Source organism: Barbus barbus (assembly GCF_936440315.1).
Source record: "Barbus barbus genome assembly, chromosome: 42".
Lineage (NCBI taxonomy): Eukaryota > Metazoa > Chordata > Actinopteri > Cypriniformes > Cyprinidae > Barbus > Barbus barbus.
Window position 1 is genome coordinate 18065559 of NC_136720.1, and position 16314 is coordinate 18081872.

The 16314-nt window shown below is 38.1% G+C and overlaps 1 protein-coding gene across 1 annotated transcript; it reads left to right on the forward strand.

The window, feature by feature from the left end:
• Positions 1-333: 333 nt before the first annotated feature.
• Positions 334-2616, forward strand: LOC306861716 (microsomal glutathione S-transferase 1-like). The gene is made up of 4 exons (XM_079404135.1): positions 334-441; positions 958-1083; positions 1447-1541; positions 1625-2616. Exons 2-4 carry the CDS (start codon positions 958-960, stop codon positions 1869-1871), a joined length of 468 nt encoding a protein of 155 aa, XP_079260261.1. The 5' UTR covers positions 334-441; the 3' UTR covers positions 1872-2616.
• Positions 2617-16314: the final 13698 nt, after the last annotated feature.

Below are 16314 nucleotides of genomic sequence, written 5' to 3' on the forward strand. Positions count from 1 at the left end.
CTATTTATGAAATGCAAAACAGTGCAGCATGCAATATTTCTGATGTTTTGTGTGTGTGTGTGTGTGTGTGTGTGTCATATTGGTTTTAGTGTTTATTGAATAGACTATAACATAATGCACAACTTACACATGCAGTGTGACAATACTATATATAAAATAATGGGAAATATATAAAAATGTGGGAGAGATTGGCGATTGCATTCAGTATTGATGGGCTATATTTAATAAGTTAATTTATTTCCTGAACCTTGGCGTTGCTATATGCTCTACTGTTTCAACTACAGCGACGTCCCGGAGGAACTCTAGACCTCCGTGTGAATATTGCGCAAAAGTCCAGTTGCATCAGAATAACAGTTCGCTCAAATTGTGTTATTCTGACACGCCCACCATCTCCCGTTTGTTCAGGAGTGAAACGCTGTGAAACCGAGTGGCGTCAAAAAGGTGAGAAACTCATCAAAACGCTAATATTGCAGCTTAGACGTCGTTTTAACTTCCTGCTCTTGTACTTTTGTTTGTTTCTTGTTGATATTAACGCTATATGAAGTGCCTTGTCATACATTTTTGACATTCCAAAGAGACCTAGTTCGCACTATTGTTTCCATTATACTCTTAAAAACAAATGCATGCACAAACTATATTTGATGTAACAATATTAAACATCCGTAATTTAAAATCCTTTAAGTTGTTCGACGTAATCAGTCTTAAATGAGATATTTTGCTTTGTTCATGTACCTTATATAAATCCAACTTTTAAAGGGGTACATTGGCCAAATTAGTTTGGTAGGGCAATATTTCGTATCATATTAACCAGTATGTGAAATTACTTTTGTGCATTATTATTTATATCAAACTAAAGAAAGAATGACAAAAATTGTCTTGAGATTTTTTTTTTTTATGTAATCATTTATGTTTGCTATTTGTTGTTTCCCATTTGTATTCATTGCTATTTGAATAAAGATGGCAGAAGTTGTACACATGATTGACAGCGAGGTTTTCCTGGCCTTCTCCACATATGCAACCATAGTCGTCCTCAAAATGATGCTCATGAGCTTCATGACCTCATATTTTCGCTTGACAAAACAGGTACGCTATTTATTGTGCTCAATTTATGCAACCTGTATTCTATATTTTTCAGTGTTTTTCAACTTATTTTCTCAAATTCAAAGGGTTACTCCACCCCAAAATGATTTTTTTTTTCATTAATCACTTGCCCCCATGGCATTCCAAACCCGTAAAAAAGCTTTGTTTGTCTTTGGAACACTATTTAAGATATTTTGTTTAGCAGTCAATGGGACTGTCACAAGCCTCCCGGTTTTCATCCAAAATATCTTAAATTGTGAACCGAAGACGAACAAAGCTTTTATGGGTTTGGAATGACATGGGGGTAAATTAATGACCAAATTTTCATTTTGGGGCGGAGTAACCCTTTAATGGCTCCTCTTTTAGGTTTTTTCAAATCTGGAGGACACCACTTTAGTGAAGACCACAGAGGATAGGAAGAAGCTGGTCAGGGTTGATCCGGATGTGGAAAGAGTGCGACGGTAAACGTATAAATGGTTTTATGTGTGATGAAGGTGCTACTGATATTGTCTCTCTTTCTGATGCCTTTGTTCTTGAATCACAGGTGTCATCTGAATGACCTAGAAAACATTGTTCCCTTTGTGGTGATCGGTCTTCTGTATGCACTCACGGGGCCGGATCTCTCCACGGCTCGGTTGCACTTCCGGGTGTTTGTGGGGTCACGTTTTGTCCACACAGTGGCGTATGTGATGGCTCTACCCCAGCCTAGCAGAGGTCTGGCCTTTGGTGTGGGGCAGCTCACAACTTTTTCTATGGCTTACCGGGTGCTCACCACAGCACTTCTTCTCTAATGGATAGCATTCACTTCATTTAAAATCATTTAGTTTGAGTTTACATGCATTTTTACAGTGCTATGGGAAAGAAATGTGTTGAGGAACCAATTATTGTTTTTGTGTTTTCTATTGGCTTTCAGTACCACAGTCCCATGAATGCCCTTTATAGTGTGAACGAAAACCAAAAATACGGCCAAATACTGCTGATAATATTTAATTAATGTAATCTTTAACTCCTGACACACATTTCAGGATGAGTCTAAAGCTTTGACCCGTACATACACCGTGAACAGACATTTGTTTTTTGTTACTTATTAATCACAAAAAGACTTTGAGCAACAGCTTTGGATTATGTCAGGTATTTAGGCCTATTTAAGTTTGTGTGCATTTAACAGTTTCACAGTAGTTGCGAAGACAGGCAAAGGAAAATGTTTAATTTGCGAGGTACCAACTTTGAATTTTAATGTTCATTGTCAGCAGATTTAAAGAAAGTATATGAACAATAACAAAATGTTTATAAATGGATTAAATAAAGTTTGAAAATAAAAAATAAGAATGTTTCTGACAAGTGGTGGCAATAATGCTTTTACAGTTGCAAGTGTGCAAAAAACAGTGCATATATTGTCCACTAGAGGGAGCTATTTGAAAGCCCAAGTGGTACCAATGTTAAGTCCAATGTTTGTCTAATGCACATGGAGCACCTCTATTTGTTTCTAACGCACTCTTGGCATGCAGGCACAAAAATAAAAACCTCATTCCTGTTCACTGTATCCGTATTCTGCCTCAGTAGAGAAATTGACCTGTTTTAAGTAGCCACACTGCTAATATTAGCAGATGTTTGGTAAAAAAATAGCCCTGCTTAGCAGAACAAAGAATGTTTTCTTATTATTCATGCTTCACTCATTATCTTGATATGTTATGAATAGCTTCATTACCCATTTCATGCAACTACGCACAATCGCTGTAATCCCTGTAATAATTAGCCTTAGACACAAATAAAATGTTTTTTTCAGTGTTTTATTATCAAGTTTTTCAGTCTTTATAAGATTTCAAAAAAGTTCAGTTTTTGAGGTCGTAATATCTAAGTTCCCTTTGTTTTGAATAAATACAGGACCTCCACACAGCTATGACCAATATAAATCTTCTGGAACCAACGCTTCAACTTAGAAGCATAATAAAATAAAAATAAAATTTTAAAAATAATAAAATGAAGGTAATTGAAAATATGAATTAGTCCATTTCAGACTGTGAAAGTGTGCTATTTACCATTGCAAGAATTCAGTTCTCCAATGTCAGAAAACAGGGATCTTATGAAACGCAAGTTGTGGCTGACTTTCATTTTGTGACACGTTTCTAAGTGAAATGGCATCTTGAACAAGAAAAAAATGTAGGGTGGAATTTATCTGTAGGTTGTTGATTTGATTATTATGAAAAGTGAATGTTGTATGAGTCAGATCATAGGAATAGCAAGACATTTTGATGAAAAATTACCTTAAAACAATGCACGGATGTTTTGTTCACATTAAGACCAGGAATGTGCATTAAAAGACCGAATCAATTTTGATTGTCAAACTTTCAATTGGACAAGCTGTCTGAAATGAGACCATTTTCTATTAAGGGCTCCAAAACTAGTTAAACCCCCCTGTGTCTTGAATGTATGAGCATCCTTAAGCTGCTTTGTCCTTCTCTTTAACCAACCCTCTCTTGATGTCACAGTAAATACTACTACTTAGCCCCAAGGTCGCCACGGCTGGCCATGCATATGCCCCGTAAAGGCTTTTCTCATTTGTTTTGGGTCTGTGCCCAGCTCCAGGGTGTGCAATATTTCAGTCAAGCCAAGCATTTTACAGGCTGGCCAGATGAAGAACAGCTAAACCTTGCTCTGTGATCAATAATGACTGATCCACCCACAAGGGGCTCTCCGTCCGCTGGGAAAAAACAGGGGTCCGGCCTAGCCGAGAAGATTTTTTTTTTGGTGGAAACTCAAGGCTCTTGGAGTCAACCTTGAAGTTTTTCTTTAGATGGACGTTCAGTAAACAGAGTCGAGACTGGCATGTTCTTGAAAAAAAATGCTAGTGGTCTATATATTGATAGACAGATGCTGTAATGGTGTATTCCTCCCATGCTGTTTCTATATTACAACAGACACCATATATTTCTCAGATCTTCCCACTGCCTTATTGTAAGGCTCGTTAACTGTACGGCCGCTTAATTAGGCAGCACTTCAAAGTCATGGCGTGGGCCAGTATCAAGGTTTAGAAGAGATTTATATCACACAATGGCTCCATGGGTCCTGAAAAATTAATGAACGCTTAGCCGGGATCCGACTTATAGGCGACACGGTGCAATATAAATCAATTTGAGTTTGAGCCTTGCAATCCGGAACCGACTGTATTTGCTGGACTAGACGTTTTTAGAGTATTTTTGGAGGTGCATCAGTGGTAATGTGGACGAAATAGGTCAGAGGCGGGATGTGAATGCACGGTCTCCTGACCTTTCTTCAATGACGGCATGCTTTCTTTCTTGCTTTCTCACACGAACTACCGAATTGTGAGTTTATGTGAAGTAATTATGGGTGCAGAGATCAGCCATAATCACATTGAGACAGTAGCGAGCGCAGGTCAGGACCATATGTTGACTCCTTTCTCAGCTCCAGAACAGACTTCAGTGGAATGCGAACATAATAAGGACTAACACATTGCTGCTCTCTTCTCTGCCCTTCATCTCTACTGAAGCCCATTACTGAGCTCAGAGAATTGCAGCAAACTCACCATTTTTTTTTGCACTTGTCAGTGCCATTTATCCACAGGAAGTCATATTATCTCATGTGGGGTAAAACTCACATTGAAATGGCCTCTTGAAGGGGCAAATAAATCTACCTAAAATGCTCAGTGAAGCAAATGCCCTGTGTTGACTCAATGATTTCAGCATATTTATCTCAGTGTTATGCCTAATAGATGGCCTGTAGGCCAAAAGGCATGAGGAAGTGGTGCTTCAGCTAACATTTAAGCGTAAGAATCATTTCGGCCCTTATTTTAACAGTGCTGAGCCTATTTTGTTGCACATCGGACAGAGAATAACCTGAAATTGCACTTGAAACCTTTTTCCCGGTGTAATCTAGTACAATTTAGATTAATGAAGCAATATAAGAGCTCATTGCTCACCTATTGTTTGAAAAAAGATGCATGGGATGCTCACATGCACTTTCTATTCAGTAAATCTGCCTGAATCTGGATGATTTAAGATACACTTTGGGGATTATTTACCAAATATGTCATCTTTGCGCATATAAATGATATTTTATGATGATCACGTTTGTAATTCTCAATAGGAGGGCTGTTATCATAATTGAATTGAGAAGACATTTTACATTCCAACACAATTCCTGAATTTTGTATTGAGGTAGCAAACAGGATGTTGAACTGGAATTCAAAAAGAAAACAAAACAAAAAAAGTTTGTCAAAGTTTATTTTTAAAACTTTTTGGCTAAAGAAAGCATTATTTGAAATTTTTGGGGGAAGATATTTAAAAAATTAGACGTTTTGTGTGCCATACAGGAGTGTATTTAATATAATTTTTATTATCTTTATTTTATAAAATCATGTTTAATAAATTAACTTGTCAGATTGAAAGACTTGGTCAGATCGCCTGTCAATCAAACTCCAGGCAAAGGGTCAATTATGTAAATTCCTTTTTGTGTCTTTCCAATTCTTAGGCCATTCAGCTTCCTGTGGAGTGTGGTTAATTCAGTTTAAATTCCATCTTATAAATTCAGTTTGAGGCACCTCTATCAAAACCCTGTGCAATAGCTCACTCTTGATAACCATCTTATCATTTATAAATTCTGAATTTACAAGTTTTTAAAAAACTCAATTCTATTTTTGCAGTTACTCTGCTGTTTGTTTACACGCGCTGCTTGAAACAGGCCTTATAGAAGAAATGATTCAACTCACACCTCGCATCCCATAATAACAGTCACTAAGGCAACGCCCTGACCCAATCTACTCTGAGCATTGGAAAGCATGACCTTTACACATGTGTTTCAGTAGGAGATTTTGAGTGTTGGAGCTAGGGGACTGTTAGACTTGGCTGGGGTCAGCAGATATCCTATGCTGATCTTAGTGATTGGATCGCAAGCGATTACCATAAGCAATTTAAATGATATTGATTTATCCTCTCGCCTGCTGTAATTGAACACCACGACCAAGCCCCTGCACCCTTTTCCCTCTCTCCTTTTCCTCTTTTCACTCTTGCATTAACGAAAAAGCATTCAGCGGCCTGAGGAGCGCCCATAAAGAGGAAAGGATCCGGCTAGAGGGGCCAATCAATTGGCAGTTTGCCACAGCAACAATGGAATTGTTCAATTAATATCCTATCTCTGGTTAATTTAGCTGCTTAGCATTCCGGCCCCCCTCGCATTATACACAGGGAATGTCTAGGTAGCAGTGGGACTTGCTCCAATTTGGATGCAAACGTCCTCCATGTTTCTCATCTGGACAAGAATAATAGAAGAAAATGTTGTTTCCTGAGAGCTTCCTGCCAGATAACCCCCCCTAGTGTAATAACCTTGGGAGTTAATCAACTTCTTTTAAATCAAATGCCTAATTTGAACGATAATTATAATTTGGCATTTAGATAACATTGACTAAGCACTTGATTGAGGCAACAGGACAAAAACAGGCCTAATGGCAATTCTTCTCATGAAAGCACCGTCAAATAAGTTTCGTATCTACAATATTCCGTCGCGCTCTTATGCGGAGCTATATTTGGCGCTCTGATCAACTAATGAATGGAAAAACTCCACCTGGGAGACACGCTCATGCGTTCTCCATTTTTCACCCACCTTTCCAGCACCTCGGGAGAGTGCGCAAATTTCTTGTTTTAATATTTTAGCGCTCTGACTTAAGCTTTGGAGTTCTCTGCAGGTAGCGTACTAGATCATCCTGACATTTCAAAGTACTGAAACCTTTGGAATAAAGTGTTTTTTATTTCATTCTATTAACATAATTTATGTTTGTCAGAGAGTCCACCTCTGTGGAAGTCAAGTAGGGAGGGGTCTTGTCATAATTCATCGCCACATGGCTCTCTGTATTCACGTATGTGTGTGTGAGACGCATGATAGTGGCTGCGTGACATTCGACTTCATTACTCAGGCCTGAAACATTGATGAGGCAGAGAATAGAATCAGCCGTCACCATTTGGAGTCTGTTATCTTGAAAAGATCAAGCGCTTTTTCCCACTCGGACAGAAAGTTGATGTGATGTCATCTCAATTTCAGCCAATCACAGTAAAGATTAGACCCGATGACCCCCAGGGAGTGGATGGTGGATAGCATGTGAACATTTTTCTGAACTGACCCTCCTCTTCCGATGTGTAGAAAATTTGTGTTACCTGTTATGAAATAGTTTTCTCCACTTCTAAAAGCAAAGAAACTGTTCATTAAAGTTAATGTTACCTTTAAGCATTTACCTAAAATGGTTTGAAGGTAGCTATGCCTTATGAATACTTAGGAAATTTCATAATAAGTGTTTCAAGAGGCTGTTATGCTTTTTAAATGTTGCTTTGTTTTCAGTATCTCACAGTCCAGTCTATGAGATGTTTTCTGTTCTCCACTTTTATTGATTGTGTTGAATAAAAAAGAATGGAAAGTCAAACTTAAATTTCCTGGTTGAGCATCAGAGCCCAATGTACCACTTTGCCAGCATTCAGATTGTTTTCCATTTAAATGGTTTCCAGAAAGTACATTGACTTTTGAGTGTCAGCTATTTATTATAGACAAATGTCAAGACAAACTTTAGATGTTGGTTTGTCAGTAATTTGAATTAATGCGGCTACGTGGTTGGAGCTATGAATGGTTTCTAGTTAAAATGTGTTCTGAGTGGTTGCAAGGTCCATAGTCAGAGTTCATGTTTCTTTGTTTCAAATATCTCACAAACTAGGCTTTGGCTTTGACAGCCTTTCAGTATGTTGTCCACTTTTATTGATTGTATAGTAGTGGAATGACAAGAAGACTATGGGGAAATAGCTGGGAATGAACTTGAATTACCTGCATGAACACCACAGCTCAATGTACCACTTGGCCACTGTGTTTTCCATTTAAATAATGTCTAGAAATACATTTTAGTGTCAACTATTAACTTAAGAGCCCAAGAAATATGTTAAATGTTGGTTTGTCAGAATGTTTAAAACAGCTTAACCCTCTGGGGCTTGGGTCACACATTTTTGGGTCACACTTGGTCAAAACGTGACCAAAGCCTTAAAACGTAACTTTTATTATTTAGAATTTTGAGGGGATTTTATGATGCTATACAATATTTATCCAATTTTTATTAGCTATTTTTCCATTAAAATTAATACATATTTTCTTTTCTTTTCTCTTCTAAAATCAATGCGATTATATATTTTTGTTCAGTAATACTTTTAAATTATTATTTTGGATTTTGAGGACATTTTATGATACTTTGCAATATTTAGATGATTTTTATGAGCTTTTTTTCCACAGGTATTTTTGACCACAAAGGTACCAAGTGTTATTTTTTTTTAAATTTTTGACCCTTTAACATATCCAATCTCGTCCATGTTTCATTCCTTTCCGATTAAGCAAAAAATGTAAAAAAAAAAAGTAACAAATTTATACCTCATTTTGTTTAAAAACCAGATGATTTGACGATTAGATATTTTAAGTGGTTGATAGGGAGCTATGAATGGTTTCTAGCCTGTTTCCAGGTAGTTAAAAAGACAGAAAATGATGGTTGGAATGAGATTGAAAATGCTAGCCAAACTCAAACTTGAATTGCCCACATGAGCACTGCAGCTCAATGTACTTGGTCACGGCTCTGGCATGTTATTCATTTAGATCAGTCTAATTGGATTCAGCCAACCTACAAACGTGACACACTCTGACGATGAATATGACATTGAAGCCTGCACACAAAATACAAGACTTTCCCTCAACAATGTAATCTGAGGGAAGGGTGCATTTGATTTATTTGACAATATTGTTGTATTGATTAGAACGTGTTGATTCTTACCACAATTTTTTGTGGATCCATTCAGTCAGTTCTCCAGTATATGCAGTAGACCTTCAATACTCTTGTTTCATGGGCATACACACATCACATCTGAGTCCTTGTGCTGTTACAATGGCAAAATATTTAACTGATTTAGCTTCCCCTACTGCTTAAAATGCTTCAGTGTGAGTGTTTTTAATGTCACTGTTCTGGAGAGCGTCTTACAAAAGTTGTTTCCTCTGTGGGTGTATCTAGACTTTCAAAGTTCCAGTGAAACAGTACGTTGCATGCTGCAGCGAAGGTGCAATGGGATTGTCTCTCAGCATCACTTCGGCTGCACCTTAATGCGGCCATGATCAGAGACGGAGCTGAAGCCAGTCAGAGGCCCCGGTTTGGAGCTTCGCTGCTTTCTGAAGGAAAATCAATAACCTGGAGGCAAGCTAATTAACTGAAAATCATTTAACCCTGTCTCAGCAATACATAAAAATGTGGCTGCTATGAGGAGCAGAGTTAATAATAGATAAATCTGCCCGGTTTTATGAAAGAAATAAAAGCTGCTTCAGAGGCTGTGAGGGACCTGAGGGAGACGGCTGGCAGCTCAATCACTCTGGAAATATCATTCAAATCCATCCTGTCAAAAACTTACGATCGGAATAGTACCGGACACAACTGATCCGAGATGTTATAATAGAAGGGAAATTGATGCTGTCCGGTTCTGTCAATTACAGCCATGGACCATAATAGACTGCATGTTACAAAGGTGTTGCAGCATTGTACATGCGTCTTTACAGAAGAAAGTAAAACCTTTTCTGTCTGGCGGAAAAGCTAGGAAACTCACATTTTGAACCTGTGGTGCAGACGTTTGATTTCTTCCTGACTTGACAAATAATTGTGGTTTTAGCATCACCATTACCGTCGCAAGTCCAGGGTGTCGAAGGCACAGCCTAAAAAGTCCAAACACAGATTTATTTGGTCTTCGTATACTGCGCTTTGGCGTACCCTGTGGCATTCGCCAATCAATAATTGAACAGACCGAGGATAATAGCTTCTACGCACACCGCGAACACGAAGGAACACGGGAGAAACTCATCTGGAGGTGAAATAAATTGCTGCTTGAAATCCAAATGCAGCCTGAAGGATAGAGAACTTCAGAATGACTAGTGTAGTAATGATTGGCAGCACATTTTTAAGCATTAGAGGCATAAATTCCATGTTTATTTCTTTTGAGGACTGTTAGATATGTCTGAAAATCAAATCAAGAAAAGTATAGTTTAATCACACTAAATATCTGTACTCCTTTTCCCCGTAACTTTTTAACAAAAAAATAAATAAATATTGAATAAAAAAGATCTAATTGATTCAATCAATATTGAATCGATATGTGGTTCATGTATTTATTCATTTTAATGATCAAAAAAATAATATTTTGATGCTTTACATCCTGTGTGCAACCCTGTTACTGCATAATTTTCACCCATTACAAATAATAATCATAATAATAATAAAACATTTCTTAGAATTGTGACACTCAGGGCATAACATATGATCTACAATAATATGTTTTTGAGAACATTTATTAAGCACAACCTTCAACCCTGTTACTCAAGTTATTGTAAAACTATTGTTTACCCTTAAATTATGGGAAATGTAATTTGATGTAATCGATGCATATTAAAAGTTTATGCAAAAAATATACAGTTTTCACCATTTAAGACTTTTAAGCCCTATTTTAGGCCCATATTTCTATTTGTGTAAGAAACTTATCCGCATTTGTTGCAGTAGTATGAATTTTAGATGTAAAGACAGTCACAATAACTTGAGTACTATTGGGATTTCATTGTTGCTATAAAGTCTGTGAGCCCTTAATTTTTGGTACTTTACACAAACATGGTTAAAACAGTATGTTGGTGTTATTTGTTTAATTTGATTCTAGATGTAGGACCTCAATGTCGTTAAATTTATGCAGAAATATCGAACGTTCATGACTTTAATGGTGCCTTGAGTTGTCAGGAGTTCAGTGCTGGGGTTCAGATCTGACTTGGGAGATTTTGATCCAAACAGAAGTCCTCCAAGAGACAAATAGGGATGAACTCCGTGAGCAGACAGGCAGGTGATAACTGAACACCATTAAGTGCGTGGCCTGCAAAAACCTCCATGAGCTGTGAAAAAGCTCCATTACTTTAGGGTAAAGAGGGGTGAAACGCATAAAGGCACTTTTCTGCTGGGAGCAGGCCTTAATGTGGTGCAAATGGGCAAGAGTGCATTGTCACCTCCAGACTTGATGCACTACCATTCCGGCCTGACAGACGCAGTGCTCTTATTGCCCATACACGCCTGCTTTGTTACCACAGACACCGAGCAACGCTTCAAAAGAATGGATTGTGCAACACCCATCAAGCCTTTCAAAAATACTCAGGGTTTAGGGTGTATTTGAGCCGTTTTTAACACATTTTCGTAGAGCTAATGGTTCAGCGCACATGCCAGTAGTTAAAACACAGCAGGCTTTCTACCCAATTACGATTTTGTGTTTACAAAGCATCACAAAATTGTAGCTCAAAGGGAACACGGTGGATTCGCTCTCATTGGCCCAGCCTGTCAGTCATCTAAACCAGTTGTCGCAGCAAGGGTACATGGTCTAGATTACTCTGGATGTCTGGCCTCTCCAGCTAAAACATCCCTGTCGAGACCAAGAGCAGATTCCTGGGCAGAAGGAAGAAGAGAGAGAGAGGGTAGTTACATGAGTGCTTATTACTTCTCACAAACCTTGGCAGCGAGTCCCAGGCGCAGGGCGGCAGATTAATTTTTGACGACACAATCGATTGCGAGAGACTTTTTTACCCTCTTCCTCCATCTCCCTAACACAGACACGTCTAATTTGTTGCTTATCTTAGGCCGACTTTGAGCATTGTTAAATCGTACCTTTCAGCTGTTTAATATCGCTTGCTGCCTCCTAAACACTTGATATTTTGGTGGCAAACCTTAAAAAGGGAGATGGAGAACGTGGAATCAAGATGCTCAGTGTACGATTCGGATCATTCTCATCTTAATATGGCCTCCACCTCCCGCTCGGAGTCTCTTTCATGATAGAGGTGCTTGTGTGAAATGCTGATGTGGAGTCTCTCTGTCTTTACACTGACTCTCTCTCCCTCAGGTCTTTCTTCTCCCCTTTCTCCCTCCTGGCAATATATCCGATCTCCTCAGGGGAAATCATTACATGGCATCATTACCATCCCAACACTTTCATCCACCAAACATTGTTTCAAACCCTCATCATTTGATTAACTTTAGGGAGGAGAGTGTGAGTGTGAATGTGTGTGTGTGTGGAGGGGAGGGGAGGGGGGTGGGATAAAATGGCCGAACTAATAAATAGCTCCTGGTGGGCTCTTTTTAAGATAGGGGTGCTCATAGGATACAGAGAGTTCAGTATAATCCAGAGGGAGGCTTTTGTCTTCCACGTGGTGCTTGTTTTTGAGCAGAGAGCTGTGATTGTGGGTGGAGATTCGGCCTAGCAGATGTTCTGCGACTCCTTGGTTTATTTGCAATGGAAATGAGTGTTGTGGGCTGCTTCACGGAGGTCATTTGTGTCTAATATTTCCAGTTATCCAACTTTGTTTCTATCAGGCAAAACAAGAGATGATAGAAACTAGATTTGGACATTTTCTTAAGAAAATAGGTGTTTGCCTGTGTGAAATTCATGATTCATGATCATGATTTTTGAGTGATTGCCAGTGCATTGCAATGTGGTTTCTAAAAGGTTCTGAATAGTTTTAATATTGGTTCGCACACAACACATTTTTGTTGGTTAAAGGGATAGTTCACCCAAAAAAAGAAAATTTTGTCATTATTTACTCACCCTCATGGAACACAAATTAAGATTATTGATGAAATCCGAGAGCTTTCTGACCCTGCATAGACAGCAACGCTACTGACATGTTCAAGGCCCAGAAAAGTAGTAAGGACATCATTAAAATAGTCCATGTGACATCAGTGGTTCAACCTTAATGTTATGTTACTTTTTGTGTGCCAAGAAAACAAAAATACTGACTTTATTCAATAATTTATTTTCTTGAGTGTCTGTCTCCGTTGAGTGTTCACAAGAGTACCACGACACATGTCACATGGACTATTTTAAAGATGTTCTTATACTTCCTTTCTGGGCTTACTACCTCTTTTTTTGTAGATTTTGTGACTCTATATAAGAGTTTAATTTAGGATTTAAGATGCAAACTCAGCAGACGATAGTCTGGTCTTGAGAAATGGCTTGTGTGTTCCATCAATGTAAAGGTGTGGTCATATTAGCGATATTTTGGCAAATTTTGTTGGAAAAAAAAAAGGTCCATTGCAGCGAATTTATGTGACCAACTTGAATTTGAGCAAAATCTGTGCGGGGAACTTTTTGTACTCAAGACACTCTAAATCACATGGATTCCTATTGAAATGACTGGATTTCAGTCATGAAATTTCTAGAGAAATCTGACTGCTCCTTAATAGCACACCTATTATTCATGTCTGTAGAACTAATTATGTGATGAATTCTTGCTTAATTTGTTCATTCTTTTTAAAACTTTTCTTAAAATTCCTAATGCCAAGTAAAATTAAAGTTGCAGACCATTGGAATTCCATGATACTCCATGTGTTGAACATTTGTTCGGTCTGTCGTGACAACTTCAGTTGTTTTGTGCTGTCCAGGTCTCTGAATTGTTCGTGTGCATAGTTTTCTAGGAGGTGCTTGAAGGTGATGTGGAGAGACAGGAAATAACTGTGTGCTTTATTTTCCCAAGCCTGCAGTGGGCTGGCAATAGTAAAGCTTTCAGACAACCATCCAAGAACTAATCACTCACATTTAGAATTCGCTCGGAGGTTCAGAGCGAGCGACACACACACTTTCTCTCTCCATCTCACTACGGCTCTCTTTGCCCAACCCACGTATCTGACCCAAGACCAGAAAGCACAGCAGGAGTGTGGGTGTACTTTTCCAGCTTCATCCAGAGGTCCCGGGTCACCAGTCGAGGAGGAAAACAGATGTCTTTTATCGCCATTTACTAATATAAACACATTTAACCGGCAAATAAACAAACAGCGGAGATGAGCGGACAGCAACGTCCATTGTTTTGCACATTTCGTGATTGAGGGAATGGAAAGTTCTTCAGAATTCCCTCGCTGTATTGCTGCTTGAAGAACATTGTTATAATCTGTTTTTATTGCGCCTACTTTTTTCTTGATGTTAGCTTACAATCTCTGATTGGTTAGTGATGAGACCCCAGTCTCACGTCCAGTGTAAAGCTAAAGTTTCGTCAGGTATTACAGCCGTCACGAGCGTGATGGTGGGTAGTAATTACACTGCTCCGCTGCTCTGCAGTGATTCCTGTGTCAAAACGGATGCCGTGGATTGGAAGGGTCCACTGGCCTGGGTCCCCTGGGTGCCCATTAGAAATGTGGTTCACTGTTCTGATTAGCACCCCATACTCTTCTTTCTTTTCATGTCTTTCTTTCTTTTTGCTAGCACTGTGGATACAAGGTATAGAATGCTTACTGTAAGACTTCTCAACCTATTTTGGTTCGCAACCCATTTTTATGTTTCAAAAGTCTTGTGACCACAACCACATTAAAAAAAATATATAAAGTTATACATTTTAGTATTTCAAAGGTGACAAATTACAATCGTAGGGGCTATTAATTTTTAGCTTTGAAAAATGTGAGACACGGACACTGCAATGGTGAAGAAAAAAAAAAGACTCGACCTGTATTTTGATTTTTTTTTATATATCAAACTTTTACTAAACTGGAGTACAGCGTTTTTAGAATGCTTTGTCATACATGAGACACTGCAAAAGACATGAGATGTGAGTGCAGTGGCCAAACATGTTTGTCTAGCATGTGTTTACAACAAAAACAATGGAAAAAGTAACGCAGTGGAATGGAAATAATAATATAAATAATAATAGGATTTTTTCTGCTCATTAAAAAGTGTAATAAAATAATTATGAAATAACTAGTGTTATTATTGTTAATTTATTCTTAACAATATTTAAGAATAATATTCAAATGAATAACTATTATTATTATTATTATAGAATGTTATGTAATTGTGTATATATAATTTCAGAAATTCTGAAAATTTCTGAAAAAAAATAGTAATATTAAGAATAATCATAATAATAATAATAGTTATTGTTGTTAATTTATTTTTAATAATAATGATAAAAATGTATTATTATTTTATTATTATTATAATTATTAAATACTGACGTTAGGCATTCTCGTCTATAAAATCATGCTGACATTTTTCTCCCGCATAATCTTATGTAGTCATAATTATAAATTTACAATTACATTTAATTATACTGCATTTGTAAGGTGTTGTTCATCTTTCGAAAATCATTTCTAGTCACCCATACATTTTGAATCCAAGAGCATGCCCTGCGTCACCAGTCCCTCACAGTTGCAAGCATTCATTTAATTTGTGCTATTATACACTGTATTAGATCTATTGGATCAGTATCTGGATTTAATACAAATAAATAGTTGAATTCTGAAAGCAAAAGGTAGTTTTAGGGCACTTGGTAACCTTCACCTATTGCTGCCTTATTACATTGAGTTTTCCTTTTCATCTAGGTCACGATTTAGCCTCTGTTTTATGAAATTAAAGAGAAGCTATGCATTTTATATATAGCTCTAGTCTATTATTCTAAGTCAAGCTCAGAGAAATAAAAACAGTATATGCCAGATACAGTTCACGACCTGCAGCTCTGGCGAGCCCAGAGTCGAGAACCTCTGGCTTATTGTGTTTGTTAGGACTGGCTTTGTGATTCGAATCTACGCTTAGTAGTAGAATTTGGTTTACGCAGCTCAACCCTACACCTGTTAAAATCACAGCAGTAGTATGCAGAAATCCTTGGGCGCAAACATAACCTTCACAGATGTGGTAGTGCACAAGCACTCCTCCAGTAAATGAGGCCATAAAAGCCAGGAGTCCAATTATGCACCTGAAATAAAGCTCTCATCCAGCGAAGGCTTCGGCTTGACGCTCAAGGCCACACGTATGCGCCGGTCTGGGTCTTCGAACACTAACAGATCAACATTCTTCTCACATCGTTGAAGAAATCACAAGCCCATCTGCCGCAAATAAGTCTCGGAGGAGGGTTTGCGCTTGTTTCTGAGGTTGCTCGAGATGAGGTAGTGCTGTTCTTATCTCACCGGACTTCAGTTTAACGGGCTTTAGTCGGTTCCCGTAGCAGTGCAGCAATGTTTGATTACTCTTAAATCACCCGCTGAGAAAACCTGGAGTTTAGCTCTCCCTGTTGCCGCAGCCATTTCAGCCTGGCAAAATAAGATGTTTCAAGTCGTTACGCCTGTCCTGAGTATGTAAGCTCGAGGTACGGAAGGTAGAAAATTGCGTTGAATAATCTCAAATATTTGCTTTGAAAGGGTTTGTGAGGGTGTTGTCAGGA

Coding starts and splice junctions, on each gene's coding strand:
- LOC306861716 (XM_079404135.1), top strand. CDS start 958: ATGGCAGAAGTTGTACACATGATTGACAGCGAGGTTTTCCTGGCCTTC. Junction 1,084..1,446: donor ATTTTCGCTTGACAAAACAG/GTACGCTATTTA, acceptor CTCCTCTTTTAG/GTTTTTTCAAATCTGGAGGA. Junction 1,542..1,624: donor GATGTGGAAAGAGTGCGACG/GTAAACGTATAA, acceptor CTTGAATCACAG/GTGTCATCTGAATGACCTAG.